General features: G+C 37.0%; 1 protein-coding gene across 4 annotated transcripts in view; it reads right to left on the reverse strand.

Moving 5' to 3' along the window:
* NFAT5 (nuclear factor of activated T cells 5) overlaps positions 1-17,920 on the reverse strand; it is a 102,507-nt gene extending 84,587 nt beyond the window's left edge. The window contains exons 1-2 of one of the 4 annotated variants that reach the window (XM_019756977.2): positions 17,375-17,920; positions 15,586-15,639 (exon numbers count right to left, since the gene is read on the reverse strand). In XM_019756977.2, the coding sequence (XP_019612536.2) occupies positions 15,586-15,639; positions 17,375-17,447 (127 nt within the window). In that variant the 5' untranslated portion in view covers positions 17,448-17,920. Of the gene's footprint in view, positions 1-15,554; positions 15,640-17,374 lie in introns of those variants that run through there. The other 3 variants (XM_074314657.1, XM_019756983.2, XM_019756997.2) reach the window with 3 other exon arrangements.
* Between the last annotated feature and the right edge of the window lie 461 nt (positions 17,921-18,381).

An 18,381-nucleotide genomic window follows, 5' to 3' on the forward strand; every position in this document is an offset into this window, starting at 1 on the left:
TAGAATAAAAGTTTTTCAAACTTTTCAAAAACAATTGAGAAACTATATTATAATAATAGCAACTTATGTAGCTTATGCTAGACACCATTCTAAGCACTTTGCTTATGTTAACTCATTTAATTCTCACAACCCTATGATGTAATAAGCTCTATTATCAACAGCATTTTACAAATGAGGAATCTGAGGTACAAAGAGGTCAATTAACTTCTCCATGCTGCCACACAGGTAGTGAACAATATAACCAGAACATGAACTCAGGCAGTCTTGCTCCAAGCCCCCATGAAGTGGGATATTAAATGTTCCCCTATATCATATTTCCCTGAAAGTAAGACCGGGTCTTATATTAATTTTTGCTCCAAAAGACACATTAGGGCTTATTTTCAGGGGATGTCTTATTTTTTCATGTACAACAACCTACATTTATTCATTTATTCATGTACAAAAATCTACATTTATTCAAATGCAGTCATGTCATCTTCTGGAACATCATCATAACTCTCCAAACCCCGAATTCCAGCTTGAATTTCTTGCGACTCCATTTCCTGGAGAACCATTGGCCCCGATCGCTCATGTCCAGCAACAGAGCTCTCCTTAAATGAGCACTTCTTGTCCATGTAGCCTGCTCGTAGTGCATTGGCAACATAGCGGTCAGTGATTTTATCCCATGAATTCTTCACCCAAGTCACGACCTCTTGCAGGCTAGGCTTCACAGTTTCCACGCTGATTTCTCTCCATTCTATTTTCAATGTAGTCATTGATTTCCATGCACAAATGGTCCTTGAATGGCTTGTTTGTTGCAATATCAAGAGTCTGGAGATAGGCAGTCATTCCTGCGGGAATCATTATTTGATCTGTTCTTCTCTCTGCAAGGAAGTGCTTCGTGTCTTTAGCGCGGTGAGTGCTGGCTGAATCCCAGACTAGCAGACCTCTTTCGCCACCTTGCAAAACAAGTGGTAGCATTAAATCGACCCACCTCCTTATAACTGCTTGTGTGCACCAGGCTTTTTCGGTTTCAAGAACATAAATGCCTGAAACACATTCAATCTCATCTTTCTTGCCCTTAGTGATGATTAGAGGTGGGGCTTTCTTTCCATCCAGATGAATTGCCAAAATACAGGTAACACGTGCACTTGCGTAACCAGTGGAGGGGATGTAGATTGATGAGGCACCCCTCTGATCAATTGTCATTTGAGATCCTTGGCCCATAAACACTGCAATTTCATCCACAGCAATCATGTTGGAGAGTTGGTATTTAGAAAAGACGATGCCATCAACAAAGGACTTGAATGCAAGTGCACGTTTAATAACTTCAGTATCTTCCAGCTTGAACAGAGTTGTCGATCTTAGAGATAGTTCATGTCGCTGAAGGAAGCCATCCAGCTACTGTTGTGATGCTTTGAATTCTTCTGGGGATATTTCTAACTGTGGTGCCATTGCAAGGGCAAATGCTTGAATATCAGCACTGCGCACAACCAAAGCCTTTGCTCTCCTGTCAGCAATCTGTTCACACATGATGTCTTCCAGCTCAGGAAATAATGGTTGCTGACCTGATCCACACTTGCACTTCTTAGCATTTCCCTCATCCGCCTGTTGACTGAGGTTATCGTACTCTGTTTGCCATTTTAGACCATTTGGAGATTCAATTTCTTCTCTTTGCAGAAAGCCGTAGAGTCTTGCCCCGGGAGTCCTCCACGAGTTCTTTCTTGCACTCGACAGAATAGCTCTTTCTTTCGTACTCATCTTGTCTGGGGGTCAAAATACTATTCCCTTTAAATCTACCATTAAATCAAGTGTTAACTGAAGACTTATGAGATAGGAGTGGCAACAAAAATGATGCCAGTTAAGAATGATGGTCCACACAAATGCGATGAAAAATTGCAGGCACCAAAATTCAGAAAACGTTTATTTATTTCACATGAGTGCATTAAGTACGTCCGTTATGACACACGACGTATTGAATTATGAAGATTCATATTAAGACATAACCATGTGCATTTGCTACCAAGCGCACATGTTATTTGTGCGTTGTGTCTGTACTCTGATTGGTCATTCGGCAGTAAGTCTCAAGTTCATCAGTTTACATAGGCTTTTACCTCTCATCCAAAAGGGCCTGCTTGGGTATTTACAAATACATAATTATAATTTATATTATCATTTAAAGTATTAATGTCAATAATATTATTTATTTATATTTAATTATATATAAATAGTATTATAATTCAATACGTCCATCATGTGTTGCAACAAACATACTAAATGTGTCCATCTGCCTGACAATCTTAATTGGGGCTTATTTTGGGGGTAGGGCTTATATTACAAGCATCCTGAGAAATCATGCTAGGGCTTATTTTCTGGTTAGGTCTTATTTTCGGGGAAATACGGTAGTTGGGCATTAGACCTTGGAATTGGATCTACTGTAAAACAGAGAATAGGGTCCAACAACATAACTTCTTAGTGACCCTATTTCAATAGAGAAATTGTGTGAGGCAATAGAGAGCAATTACCTGTGGGCTGTTAGAAAACAACTCACCTTTGAGGCAATTAGAGACTCTATGTCTTCTTGCCGTTGGCCCCAAGTTAGCCATTAAAAAATTATGTTTAGCAAAACTGAAAAACAGTTATGAGGGACAAACCTTATTTTTGTCAGGCTAAGGGATGGGGAAAGCCAGAAAAAACTATACCGTGTTTCCCCGAAAATAAGACCTAGCCAGACAAGCAGCTCTAATGCGTCTTTTGGAGCAAAAATTAATATAAGACCTGGTCTTATTTCCTTGTAAGACGGGTCTTTATAATATAATATAGTGTAGTGTAGTGTAGTGTAGTATAGTATAATGTAATATAATATAATATAATATAATATAATATAATATAATATAATATAATATAATATAATATAATACCAGGTCTTATATTAATTTTTTGCTCCAAAAGACTCATTAGAGCTTGTCTGGCTAGGTCTTATTTTTGGGGAAACACAGTAGAATACAACTTGAAATTTATCGAATGTTAAACTTAAAATAAACCACTTTAGAATTTATTTTCTCCTTTTAGAATCTTCTAACCTGAAACAAAGTAACTGTGAATGACAATTTTCTAATATTTACAAATTGAAATTCAACTGAGTTTTACTTTAACAATATAAAGAAGAAATAGTACTGTTCTGTATTGTGAAACAATTCTCCCTGAAAAATCCTTAACTCTGACTAGTTTTTTAAATAAATGCTCAAAACTAAAATGATTAGGAAACCACAACGATTAGGAAACCACTTTGTTGTATACCATAGCATTTCCAAATGGACAGGGTTCTCTCTTCTGGACTATATTATAGGGTCTGACCTAAAATGATTTTTCTAAAAGAGCTTACTTCTCAGTTCACTTTTTCTGTTTCATTTTCCTCATACAATAAAGGAGTGCTAAATTTCACTCCTAAATCTATTTGATTTGGGAGATTCCAAAATATAATTTGCTTCTATGCTGGTTGACAGTGTTGTTTCTGAAAAGGCCTAGCGAGTTAAGAATACTTCCTGGTATAGATATATAAGAGAACCAAACACATCTAAATTTAAGGGTAAATGCATTTTTGGATTTACACAAATAAGAAAACAAGTATGGTGAGAACACAATTACTCAATAGCTATCTTTCAGCTCTAGGTTACCTTTCTATTTTTAGAACTAGGCCCCACCTACCTCCCCCCTTCTGAAGCTTGCCATCTCAAGCAGTCCATTCTAATTCCACCAAACGAGTGAGTATAGGCAACCCTGACTACAGAACTAGTCCTAAGTATTCTTAGGAGTAAGTCGGTTTCTATAATTAGGGGAAATATTAAAAGCTTCCAGGCCAGTCAGACTATTCATCAGAAAATTACTACTTGGTAAAAGCACTAGTCGTTTTACAAAAATTACTGTAAATTACCAAAGTGCCAATTTACACACAAAACATTATTTATTCATAAAATCTACTTGTGCAAAGATTAATGTGCACTTACCAGTAAACATACAAGTACTGGTCAAGATTAATTTAACTTTACTAAATTGAATATGTTCATATTCTCTCATTTATTCTCAAACTTAAAACTTGAGCTGTGGCAATAATCTAAGAAAACACCCTTTAAATACAAAGTATGTTAGTTAGTAATAAATCAAATTAAAGAAAAATAAATTAAGTACTTTAATGTTCACACAAAACAAACACCCAGGCCCTTTGACGCCTCTTACCCAGGCCCGCTGATGAATACAATTATACCTATATTTAGTCTAAGCAGTTATCCAGGGTCCTCATTAACCTCTACTAATGTCTAATTAATAATACAAATACAAAGAGAATACCTTTTTGAGACTTAGTAGGGTTTATAGTTTCCATAGCTACAGAAGTTTGTCTCCCTTCACTAATGCAGCTTTTCTTCTTCCTGGCTCACTGCCACAATTCTGTGACATTTATCAGAAAACTGCAATCCTCTTGCTACTACTAAATACTATAAACATTTGCTTTCCAGAAATCAACAAAATGAGTCAACCATGCATATTAATAGTCAAAAAATTTCCCAATCTAAATGAGGTTAATGTGTCTACTTCATGAATTTTTCACAGTCACCTGTACTCTAGTCTGGCACATCGAAATTTTGTTTTTGATGTAGCACACTCAATCTCCCATCTACATTTAAAGCTAAAGATTTGGGGTCCCATGTAGAAAGCAAGAGAAATTCACACTTTATAAAAATGGAATAAAACCATGATTTACACAACTAAAATATACTTTATTAAATGGGAAAATGAAATATTCTACTTTCCAGGTGCCACCCCCAATTACTTGTCTCATTAACTTTACAAAAACACTCAGACTCTTAAAGTTACTTTCTTTTGTCTTTTAACACATATTTTTGTGGTAAAATATCCCTAACATACAACTTAACCACTGTATCCATTTTTCAAAGTATACAAGTCAATGGCACTGAATTCATTCATAATGTTGTACAACCATTACCACCATCCATTTCCAGAACTTCATTATCTCAAATGTAAACTCTGCACCCATTAAATAATAAATCCCCACTGTCCTCTCCTCATACTCCCTGGTGACCACTATTCTACTTTCTGTCTCTATTCTAGATATCTCATGGAATCACAGAATCATTCAATATGTGTCCCTTTGTGTCTGGCTTATTTCACTTAGCAGGTGTTTTGAAGGTTCATCCATGTTGTAAGATGTTTCAGAATTTCATTCCTTTTTAAGGGTGAATAATATTCCATTATAAGTATACACCACATTGTATTTATATATTTATCTGTTGATGGACACTTGGCTCGGTTGCACCGAGTTGTGCAACCATCACAATAATAAATTTTAGAACATTTTTAACACGTCCCTACAAAAATCCCAAACTCTTTAACTATCATCCCTCTAACCCCTCAACCCCCACCCACCCCTAGGAACCACTAATCTACTTTCTGCCTCTATAGATTTGCCTATTCTGTACATTTCATGTAAGTGGAATCACACAATATGGTCTCCAGTGATTGGCTTCCTTCACTTAGCATGTTTTCAAGGTTCATCCATGTAGTGTGTATCAGTAATTCATTCCTTTTTATGGCTGAATATTATTCAATTAAATGGACATATCATATAATGAAATAAGTCAGACAGAGAAAGACAAATACTGTATGATCTCACTTACGTGTGTAATCTAAAAAACCAGAAAACTGAACTCACAGAGAACAGATTGGTGGTTGCCAGAAGCCAGAAGGTGGGGGACAGGACACGTGGAGTAGAAAAAAATGGGTGAAGGTAGACAAGGGTACAAACTTCCAGTTATAATATAAATAAATTCTGGGGCTCTAACGTACAGCATGGTGACTATAATTATCAGTATCATATTGTATATTTGAAAAATGCTAGGAGAGTAAATGTTAAAAAGTTCTCATCACAAGAAAATATTGTAATTATGTGCAGTAATGGATGTTAACTAAAGTTATTGTGGTAATCATGCTCAATATATACATTTATCAAATCATTATGTGATATATCTAAAACTAATATAATGTCATATGTCAACTATATCTCAAAAAATGTTTTAATTTAAAAAATGTCAATCATAGGAATAAAATGACCAAAAAAACCCAAACAAAAAAACACACAACTCTTCTGGACTTAAAAATCTCATAATTCAAAGCCTAATTCCTAGCAGAAAAAAGTTCAAAAAGTATTCTTAACTCTTAACACAATTATTCCAAAAGTTGTAGTATTATACCAATGAAATCAATATTACAAGTATGGTAGTGCCAAATTACTGTTTTAGATGCTACACTGCTTGTAGAACCCTGCAGAAATTAAAAGCTAAAAAATTCCTATTCAGTGTTTCTGCACATGAAATAAAAAATTTAAAATCTACCTATAAATAATATTGCTAAGTCTGATTCCCCGTTGACTTATGTTTTTAAAGTGAAGTTCATGGAATATGACAGCTAAAAATTACAAGATTAATTTAGTTGTTGTTAGGGGGATGGGGTTTAACAGGAGTGATCCTCACATGTACCCACACACATACCCCACTGAAGTCCCAGAGAAAGTATGCCACGTAAGAGGTGAGAAACCTAGTTACGTAGAGATGATGCTACGATGTTGAGCAAAAAGGTCTATTTCCAGTTCCACAATCACCTCATATTAACTAGTTATTCTGTTCTGTGGGGCAGAGATTTTTGAAAACGTTTTTATTAAGACCCACCTCCCCAAAAATAATCCTCCCAAACATAGAGGGGGAAAAGAAAGTCCTGTTAGGAAATAGTATTATATTTTCTGATAAAGGCACCAGACATCTTCTATGCCATAAAACTAAGGTCATACCTCCAGCTTTCTCAATTATCCGTGGTGTTCCTATTATCTCCAAATTTAACTAACCATTGTAGATTCTTTTCCCCCCAGTCTATCAAATGTAAAAGTTTCCTTAAGAAAGCTTCTGCTCACTATATTACATAGCCATGCATTTTGCCCTAAGCTGTCCTCTTCAAGCTTCAAGAGAACTTTCTTATTCGAATATTAGTGAGCAAATCCAACTCCATTTTCATCTTAATTATGAAAATCTTTGTCTTTAAATAGCTACGGTTCTTTAAAGGCTTAGGTTTCTACCTGCAGCAATTATTATTTAAACTGAAGCTTTCTACAGGGTTGTATATAACTAGAGCACAATCCTCTCGGATCTCCAACACCATGTCTTCTCTGGTTGTAGTAGTCATTCACGTATTCATTTGTTCAATAAACATCAAGCACCTTTCAGATACAAAGCACTTGTGCCAGATGCTATGAGAATGCAAGGTACAGTTGCTGCCCTTAAGAAAATTACCATCTAGTATAACTTTTTAAACAAAACTGGACTTCACTAAATGTTTTTTATGGTTTACTCTAGCTTTATTTCAGTGGCTTTTTCTGATATTCTGATTATCATGGTTTGTGTTTCTTTTCCTGAACACATGCATCATCTCGGACTTCAATATTAAAGCTCTCCTAAGTTTTGAGAGCCCTTTCCTCAATTATTTCCGTAATTTTATTAACACTTTCACATACTGATTCAGTGCAATCCCTATTAAAATCACAACTCATTTTGCAGATTAAGAAGCTGATCCTAAATTCAAACGGAAATTCAAGGGACCCTGAATAGCTAAAACAATCATGTAAAAGAAGAAAAAGTTGGAAGATTCATCTTTCCCAATCTCAAAACTTATTTCAAAGCTCCAATAATCAAGAGAGCATAGTACTGCCATAAGGAGGGACATATAGATGAATGGAAAAGAATTCAGAATCCAGAAATGAACCCATACATCTCTGGCCAACTGATTTTCAAAGATGGTGCAAAGACTATTCAATGAGAAACAATAGTCTTTTCAATAAATAGTGTTAGGGCAACTGGATACCCACATGCAAAAGAATGAAGTTGGACCCCTATCTCACACCATATACAAAAATTAATTCAAAATGGATCAAATGTTAAGAGCCAAGACTATAAAACTCTTAGAAGAAAATGTACATGTAAATCTTCATGATCGTGGATTAGGCAATGGTTTCTTAAATATGACACAAAGTATGAGCAACAACAAAAATAGGTAAAGTGGACTTTTTAACAAAATTAAAAACATTTGTGCATCAAAAAAATACTACTCAGAAAGTAAAAAGACAATCCACAGAATTGGAGAAAACGTCTGCAAATAATGTATTTGATAAGGGACTCGTATACAGAATATAAAAAGAAATCGTACAACTCAACAATAAAAAGACAAATAATTCAACTTAAAAATGGGCAAAAGCCTTAAATAGACATTTGGCTACACTACAAATATAGGAATATATGAGAATTAAGACATCTTATTACTTTATGTCCCTTAAAAAAAAGCTTTCCCTTTTAGAAGGTTATGGAACTTGAACAATGGAAGTTAAAGAGAATTTACACTGTATAAATCCATTTATATGAAATTCTTTAAAAGGCAAAACTAATCTATGGTAAGGAAAAACAGATCAGTAGTTGCCTGAGGGGCTGGAGTGGGGAGAATTGACTACAAAAAAAAGCAAGAAATAGCTTTATGGGGTGACTAAAATGTTCTATATCTTGTCTGTGGTGATTACACAAACGTCTACTTATTAAAAACTCATGGATCATTTAAAATGGTCTCTATCTGCATCTCTATAAAGATGGTTTGTTTTAAGAGAAAGAAGGGAAAAAGATACAAGAAGTAACAGCAGAACCAACAAGCAAAATGTTGAGAGTACCATGAGAAAATGGAGATATGGGTAGAAGGGGAAGATTAAAAACGGGTGTGTGTGTAGGGGTTAAAGAACCAAAGCAAATTAATAAGGCCCTATGCAAAATATCAATATTCATAGAGCATTTCATAGTTTTCAAAGTCCTCTAACATTTCAGCTGTTGTTCTTTAAAACTCTTAAGTAAGCAAGGCTAATAATGTCTCCGCTGAAGAAAAGAAATGCTTACACGATTTTCCACAAAGTCTCAAGGTCAAACTAGAATTAAAATTCAAATTTTTTAATGCCTAACAGAATTTTCAGGAAGTTTAGAAGCAAAGACCAACCATATCAAGAAACAGTACCAACTCTTGAGGCTCTATTAGTACTGTTTTTTCTGTTTCTCATCTCTTCTCAAACTTCATTAGGCTCAGAAAAATATACCAGCAGAAATAGGGTAAAATAATTTTTATGCTTCCATGAAACTACTGCCAAAGAAATCAAGAACCTCACGGCATCCTCCATTTCTAACGCAATTCTCCTTAGGTGGTGGCTTGCTTACTCTCCCCTACTTTTCACTTTTGAGCACCATCATCAGTCAAGACAGAGGTGGTTCAACCAGCGATGTGCTTCACTTAACTCTTAAGACACCCACCAAAGCCAGGCAATAATTTGCTAATTTTGAGTGTTAAAATATTCCCCAAAACAGTTACCATCATAGTCTTTTTTTTAATACTTTTTTCAACTTTTTTATTTATTGTTTATTTTTTTTATTTAAGTGTGTTTTTCCAGGACCCATCAGCTCCAAGTCTGTTTCAATGTAGCTGTGGAGGGCACAGTTCACAGTGACCCATGTGGAGATCGAATCGGGACCTTAGTGTTAAGAGCACCACGCTCTAACCAACCGAGCTAACCGGCTGCCCATCATCATATTCTTTATTGATTTTTATGTGTGGCTTATAGAATTTCTCTCATTACTTTAAGGAAGCTGTTTAGCTAAAGAATTCTACACAAAGTACTCTTTTTACACCATCTGAACAGTGATGAAATCTTATTAGGGCCCAAAATGTAAATGCCAATTATCAAATGTTTGTCCTGTAAGAAAGTCATGATAAGCTCAAAATTCTGAGGTAAAATTGTCAGGTTTCAAATTCCAGCCTCCTCCACTAGCTATGCATCTTTGGGAAAATTAGTGAATCTCTGTGTACCTCTGTTTGTTCATTTATGAAGTAAGGATATTGATACTATCACACAGGATTTTTCTGGGGATTAAATGTAAAAAATAGGTATAATATGCTGATACACATAAATTGCTCAAAAAAAAAGGTTTTCAATTATACTAACACTGAAATTAATATTCTTTCTTCTCTTTAACTACCAACACTGTTTCTTTTAATATGTCCTTTAACAAAGATTGCTTTAAGTAGATTTTTTTAAAACTAAAGCTAAAGTTATAAAGGTAAGAATAATCAACAACTTAGCTCACTGTTAGAAACTTTTCTCACCTTCAAAACCAAGTACAAAACTTACTAAAGGACTAATCAAAGCATTTCTGAATGGGAAAAACGTGATAAACATTCACGGCTGGCCAGTTGTAATAATCGTCACCTACAAGTAAAGACAGTATTCCCCCCTTATCCACGGTGGATACATTCCAAGACCCCCAATGAATGCCTGACACCTCAGATAGTACCAAACATACTAAGTGTTTTCCTATACAGTCATTCCTATGATAAAGTTTAATTTATAAATTAGGCACAGAAGAGACTAACAACTAAAAATAAAATAGAACAATTACAACAATATATTGTAATAAAAGCTGTGGTAATGTGAATTTGGTCTTTCTCTCTCAAAATATCTTTTGAATTGTTTATTTTGGGAATTTTCCATTTAATATTTTCACACCATGGTTGACTACAGATAACTGAAAACACAGAAAGCTAAACCGTGGATAAGAGGGGACTACTATATTAAAAATAAAAGCAAGAGGAAAAAAATCTATTTTTCAATAGTTATTATAAATAAATAATAACTGAAAAATCTCATATAGCACAAAGTCAGTGGCTTTTTTATGTATTGACTACAATAAGAAATATTTTTCTGTACTACCACTTGCAAGTTTTAGGAGACTCCTGGAATACTTATAGTCAAGAGTCAATTAAGAGCAGGCTAAGAAGCATCTGATTAAATATGAATTTCTATCCTCTTACTTCTGATAAACAATAGTTCTGGTATTGATGAAAAATAACAAAAGCAGAGTTTAAGAAGAGACACAAAAACAAATGGTAGGAAATCAGAGAGACAGATCCTAGAAGCAAGAAGTCGGGATAAATTAGGTATGATTTTTGTCATATGTTTGAATTTCATTTCCATAATGATATTTTTCATTTACTAGGTAGGAATCAATAAGAGATTAACAGATACTAAACAAAAAAGGAATCCAACAGATTGTTTTAATGTTAAATATTTTCAACAAATCCTTTCCAATAAGATATCGTCATATATTTCATCATGTAAGAGTCAATGGCCTAACTACCTTACTAATCCAGACCCGAGGAAGAGAAACAAATCAGGACTAATGGCAATTCAGAAATATTCTGTAAAGTCAGTTAACACACTACTGATTTTGTAGGTGTCAGATGGGCACTTGTCTTATTAGGGAGACCACTTCATGGACGGTGTAGATGCCTGACCACTGCAGTATATACCTGAAGCTGAAGCTGAATAATACTGAATGCAACTATAATTTTATATATATATAGTCACAGGATGTGGAGTACAGCATAGAGAATAGAGTCAATGGCATTTTAACAGCTATATACATGTTAGAGGGGTAGTAGATTGGGAAAGGGGGTTATCACTTTGTGAGGGGTGTAAATGTCTAACTATTTGTTTTGTACATCTGAAATTTATAAAAAAGACACTGCTATTATTTTTTAGGATTTTCATTTATGAACTATAAAGCATTATTATGTGTGATACCATATAAAATAGATTGGCACTAGTAAAAAAAAGTTTATTTTCCTCTAACTTACTGTAATATTTCGTATTTTCTTTTTAAAATCTTTCAGTCTTAAATGTTTAATTCACACCAGGAATGCATCATATTGGTGTTTAGTTCTTATTTAACCAGCTCTTCAATTGGATCCATCATATAATCTCTTAACTCATGCTTTTAAAAGGACTTAAAATTTTTAATCAATTCTTTTTATTACTCTATTTTTCCAATTTATTTTTCCTGTTTTATGATTTTCTACTATCTTATCTTACAGCTCTATATTTCTAGAATGACCTCTTCATCTTATTTGTATACTTTCATTTAGTTTAACTTTTTACCTCAGTTTTTTTATATGGCAAACAATATAGGCCATAGTTAATATTTTTCATTACAGAAAGTGTAAGAAATGTTATCTTTTTCTCTGTAGTAGACCTTTTTCTCTAGGCACTGCAAAGAAGCCTCGCCTTCAAATCTGAAAACCCTAACTGCAAACCGTCTCATCTTTAAAAATATATACAAACTGATTTCTTTAAAGAAGGTAGGGAAAATGCAAAAATAGAATCAAAAAAGTAAAAACTTGAGTATATATTTTTTTCCAGGATTCATTTGCAAGTTATTTTAAAAATAATTGCCACAACAGGTCTTTTATTTACTTATTTTATTAAACATTTCACATGTAATTATGGGTTTATCAGAATCATTATTTTAATGGCTATGTACTATTGTATTAAATAGCTAAGACCCTTTTTCCCATTGTCAGGCAATCACCACATTAAATTTAAAAAGCAGTAGCAGAACTATGTACGGTGACCTAGTTAAATAGACTTATTGTGGTGATCATTTCCCAACATATACAAATACTGAATCATTACATTGTACACCCGATACTAATATAATGTTGTATGTGTCAACTATACCTCAATAAAAGAAACTAGTTTCCTATCTTAAAAAAAAAATAGTAACAGCAGGAAGGATCAGCATTGCTATGTAGGATAAATGAAAACTTAATTAAGTATTAAGAGATTTTGAATATATTTTTAAAGTTTAGTATCACCCAATTGCAGGTTTTCCAACCTTATTTGCCTAAAGAAAGAACTTAAATTTGTAAAACATTACGCTATATAAAAAATTTAACAAATTTTATAATAATTAAATTCCCCTCACTCTGGGCTGAGTTTTTAATTATCAGATGGAATCTAGACTACTGATATAAAGCATACATACGTACATTATTACTAGACAATACTTCATATTATTATATAACATATGTCAGTACAACATAGTACTAGTTAAGAGCAGACTCTAAAGTGAGACTACTTGAGTTGGAATCTTCCCAGCTATGGTAAGATTCTGTTGACTCTGGTAAGTTACTGAACCTCCCCTATGCCTTGCATCCTCATCTGTAAAATGGGATAATAATAACCATCTCAAATAGTTGATATGAGATTCAGTGAGTTCATATTGGTAATGTTCCTGGCACATAGTAAGCACTACATAGATTGCTGGTGTTTAAAAAAACGTAATTTAGCTAACATTTATTGAGCACTTACTATGCGCTAGGTAAAATGCTTTTCAAAAATTTGCCTCACAACAACCATGATGAAGATACTACTATTGTCCCCATTTAAAGATGAGAAAATTGAAGCATAAAAAGATTAAATGACTAAGCCGAGGTCACACACAAACGTCAGAACAAGGATTTGAACCCAAATCTGACTGCATGGCCTACAATTTCAACAAAAATTACAAACTATACTATTCACTAGAAACAGTAGCCTCCTGCTACATTGTAGCTTGAAAAGGGATGGGGGAGACATGAGAGACTGCTGAAATAAACTAGAATATATATTTCCTGGAATGAAATAGAGTATTTTAAAAATTAATATAAAATATGTCATTATAATACAGAACTTTTTATGTATGAAATGATATGTCTGATATTTGTTTTAAAATAATACAGTTGGGGAAGGGGAGAAGATAACAGGAAAGATTAGACATCCATTAATAATTGTTAAAGCTTGGTGATGGGTGTATGGGGGTTCGTTATTATCTCTACTTTTGTATATTCTTTAAAATATCCATAATAAAAGGTTAAAAACAGAAATAAGGTGCATAGATGAAATACTTTCATTACACAAGCAAACAATTTTCTCATGACACCTCGTATCAAAGATATAAAAGGACATGGCATACTTGGTATTTATATACTTTCTGTAAACAGGTGGTCTTACTTCAAATATTTAAGCATCCTCTCAACCAAAATGAAAAATGTATGCATGTATTTAGGCACAAACATGTAAACATACATACTAAATGACTGTCTACATTGCCACCAACTTGTTAAAAATATTTGCTTAAATAATTAACACTCATTTTTTTTTGTATCTTTTTCCTGCCTAATAATCTCTTTGATTATGACACTCTCTGGTTTGTTGCCCAGAAAATAGATGGGTTTGTACAGATAAATATGATTCCACAATATGGTCACAAATTGAACAATATGAATAAAAACCAGAAATCTGCTTCACTAAGAAACACTTCTAATAATTCCTCATCTAAAATTGTGGTTATTAGTTGATTTTCATACTAATACATATCTATGGGCTTCTTATAGGTGTAAATATAATCAATAGTTTGAGAACCTTTTATATGTTCTAAATTAGTTAAAACAACTTAGCTGATACTAAAGGGGGAAAAAAACACACATTTATTAAGCCAGACACTATATATACTACATATTTTGATACACGTTCGCTCACTAAATTTAAGAAGTCATATACATTTTCATAGAAAGAACATTCAAGTCTAGAGAAAGGTAAAATCACTTGCCCAAGGTCATAGAGCTAATAAGTAGCTAAATAAGTATGCAAATTAAAGCTCAATTAATTACAAAACCCACTTGTTCCTCCACTATACCAGACCACTACATAGGAAGCAACACCTATACTCAACTCAAACTTAAATATAGGGCCTTTTTCAAGTGGTGCACAAAATGTTTAAGTTACCGGTTACATATATGTTTTACAGTGGCAGCTTGGCTTTGGGTAAAGAACTCCAACTAAAACACAAAAAGCATTCTTTCTGCTACTGTGTGACCTTTTTTCCCCCACATCTCTTAATTTCAGCCTCAGGTTACTCATCTCTATAATGGGGAAATTAATATCCTTGCTGTCCAATTCCAGGATTATAAGATTCAAAGATAATATATGTAATATCACTTCAAAGACTAGAACAACACAAATATAAACTTTTTTATCTTTAAATGCTAAAAGCACAAAATAAAGTGTTCTGAAATAACTCAGTTGTTTAAATTATTCTACACATTCTATTAACATTTCTAGAACTTTCTAAAATTCTTTTTTCTAGGCATAGTTCAATCATCATCTCTATTACTTCGCTTTACTCATCCTTAAAAACAATGCAATAGTAATGGCATCAATGCTTTTGTAATAAATAATATATCATTTTGAAATACTCAGCATATAAGTTCTGAATTTTCAAACTAAGTATGTGTTTGATGTCACTCTTTCAGTTATATTCATAATCTTGTTTGAGCTTTTTCATATTCAGTTTGTTTGTAAAAACCTGGAATTCTAAGGTAGAACACCCAACACATAATTTTTAATGATTTTGTGGGGGTTTTTCCAAGGTTTCTCAAAGCAGATACAATAGCTAACAAGCACATCAAACACAGCAACAAAATCCATCGAAAAACATTCAGCTGCTCTAAAAGAAGGATCAGTCTCTTTAGGAGAAAACTACATTGTGTGAGTTTGCAAAGTTTCACACTTTCTCATTTAAACTCCATTTCAGAGAAAGCCTTTGCATACTCACACAATATGCTTTAAAATGGCACTCTGCTGACCTTCCAATAGTCCAGCTCTATGAAAATTCTGTGATGGGTGTAACTTCAGAGAATCTGAAAAACACAAAAAGCATTAAGTACTTTTTATGCTGAATGATTTTTTTTTTTTAAAAAGCCAAGGATAGCATAAATCTCTTATATAACTGTCATGTATTTTTAAGCGCTAAAGCCCATATTTGTGAATATATTCTCTAGGAAAGGCTGAATTGCCTCTACAGTGGTCTCTATGCTAAAGTTAGATTTTCATAAAGCATTTGTTTCATGGAAAATTATCTGATGATTGCTACATAAATGGTGTTAATGTCTTGACTATTTTTAGCACCCAACTGTACCACATTTGCCCTCCTCTAAGAATCATCTCTTGTTATCGCCTTCTGACACTCAAAACTACATTATTACCAAACTACTTTAGGTAACATTGCCCGAAAAACATCTTACAGGATGGTGGTGACTGCCAACTAAAGTCATCACAGCAATAGACAATGGCTACAGTTACTAAGTAGGACTCTGTGTACAAACTCAATCGTCAGCCTATAAAGTCCAGTACCTTCCAAAGCAATCCATCTCCAATTCACATAAACAATTTGAATACACGAATGTGAAGCTAAGTCCCCCTTTTTGGAGCGGGTGAAATGAGCGGATGCATACATCAAACCAAAAACTGAAAAAACGCAGACTTCTAGGGAGGAGGTCCATAATGGCACTGTTTTTTTTTTTAACATGGTGAAATGAATAACTAATAACCCAGTTATGTCTTTTGCCCCCTCCCAGCGGTTTAAAAAGTGTTGAAGAGTGCAGTGGGAGCATTTTGGTTTGATGCCCCTTGCACAGGGAACCTGTTCTAACACATTCTTGTGGTGTCCAGTATAGGAATTTAACCCCAGTAGAGATCAGCTCAAGTGTTAATATTTTAGATCCAGGGAATCCCCTTCAGGCTTGAGCCAAGAGTTTTAAAAATGGGAATCTCTGTCCATTGCTCCCCTCCCTGCAACGAACCCTAGAACCGCAACGAAATAAAATTCTCAAAGGACAGCGTCTGTGCCTGAGCTGGCACCCCTGGGACAGGCGAGGAATAAAACTAACAGAGAGCACCCCATATCTTAGTAAAAGAGAGAGAGAAGTAAGTAATTAGAATGCCACGGAGGTGTAAAGAGAAAAGATAGAAAATTCGGGCCCTTCCCAGCAATAAGATGACGAGGAAAGGCAGAACGCCTGGTCGAGGGGGGCCGTCCCAACAAGGGGAGGGAGTGGACTAGGCCGGAGGGAGAGGGGGGTAGAACGACGACGCACAAACAACCCGGAGGGGGAGAAAAATGGTGACCCTGCGCCCAGAACCGGCTCCAGGCCACGCCGCCCGTTTGGGGGCAACTTTGCTGGGGAGGATGGTCCTGGTAAGAGGAGCCGCGGCCCCACGCATCGCGGCGGCCCCAGCGCGCGGCCCACTCCCGGGTGATCCCCGAGCGGGGGGAGGCCGGGGTCGGCCGCTCGAGAAGTGTGGCGGGGCCAGGCCGGCCGAGGCACGCTCAGAGCGACTGGTGCCGCAGAGACCCGGAGGCCGACGGCATTTGGGCCCCGTGCGGCCCGCGGCTCCGCGGGGGAGGGGCCGCCACTCCTCCCCGGCCCCTTCCACCATCACCCAACCCCATCGGCCTTTCCCCATCGGCCTCTCCCCACCCCCCAGGACACGCCATCCCGGCCCGGCTCGGCAGTCCCCCACGACTGGGACCCCTCTGACTCGCCCGGGGCCCTGCCTCCCCGCCCCCACGCCCCAGCCCCCAGCCTGACTCACCTCGCGAGTACAGGGACTTGGGCGATTCCAGGTCTAGGTCCGCGCTGAGCAATGAGATGAAGTCCGAGGGCATCGCAGCTCGACCCAGCCCGGCCCGAGGGCAGCGGGTGGGGGGGAGCGGCGGTGGCGGCGGCACCTCCTCTCCGGGACCGCGGGCACCGAACCGGGGGCGGCGAGGCGAGGGCGGCTGCCGCTGCCTCCTCGAGGGCAGTGACTTCCACCCGTCCGAGGACCGAGGAAACGGCCGCGGGATGGAGGGGAAACTCCACAGGGACTAAATCCCGGAGAGCCAGGAGGGGGGTTCAGGGCGGGGAAAGGGAGTGGGGAGAGCCAACCGTTTCGTGCTTCTCCTCAGCGAAAACTGACTGTCGCCGCCACCGCCGCCGCCGCTGACAGAAATCTGAGCCCCGCCCCCCGCGGGGCAATGCGCAGGCGCGGAGGGGCGCCCCAAAGCGGGGAAGAGCGGGGGCGGCCGCCGGAGGGCGGGGAGGCGCGCGGTGGAACAGCATCAACAAGGGCTTCGCTTCCTGCCGCCACAGCTGGGGTTGCTGTTCCCCCAGCCGGCAAGGGCCCCGCCGGCTGGGAGGGAGGGAGGCTGGGTGGTGTCTGCGCCTGGGGCCCGGGGAAGGAAAAGGTATTTGCACCGACCTAGTGGCGACGAGACTGAGGCGGCCGGCGCAGCGCCGAGCTGAGCGCAGGAGACAGACCCGGGGAGCCGAGGTGCCTGAGCGAAGAGGGAAAGGACCCCAGAGCCGGGCGTGGCCGGGGCGGGTGGCCTGGGGTCTCGCAATAGAATGGAGTTTCGTCTCTTGGACAGCCACCAGCCCAATCTCTAAATTGAGTTGGCCAAAGGGCTGTCAAACTCATATCTTAATTAGGAAATGGCAGACCATATTCTACAAACCTCGAGTTATTGGTTGTTTCAAGTACCTAATCTGCCTTGCCCTTGCCCCCTCTCCACAAAACGTCCTTTAGGCTGAAAATTAAAAAAAAAAAAAATCCTGATT

This window comes from Rhinolophus sinicus, linkage group LG11 (genome assembly GCF_036562045.2).
Source record: "Rhinolophus sinicus isolate RSC01 linkage group LG11, ASM3656204v1, whole genome shotgun sequence".
NCBI classification, from domain to species: domain Eukaryota; kingdom Metazoa; phylum Chordata; class Mammalia; order Chiroptera; family Rhinolophidae; genus Rhinolophus; species Rhinolophus sinicus.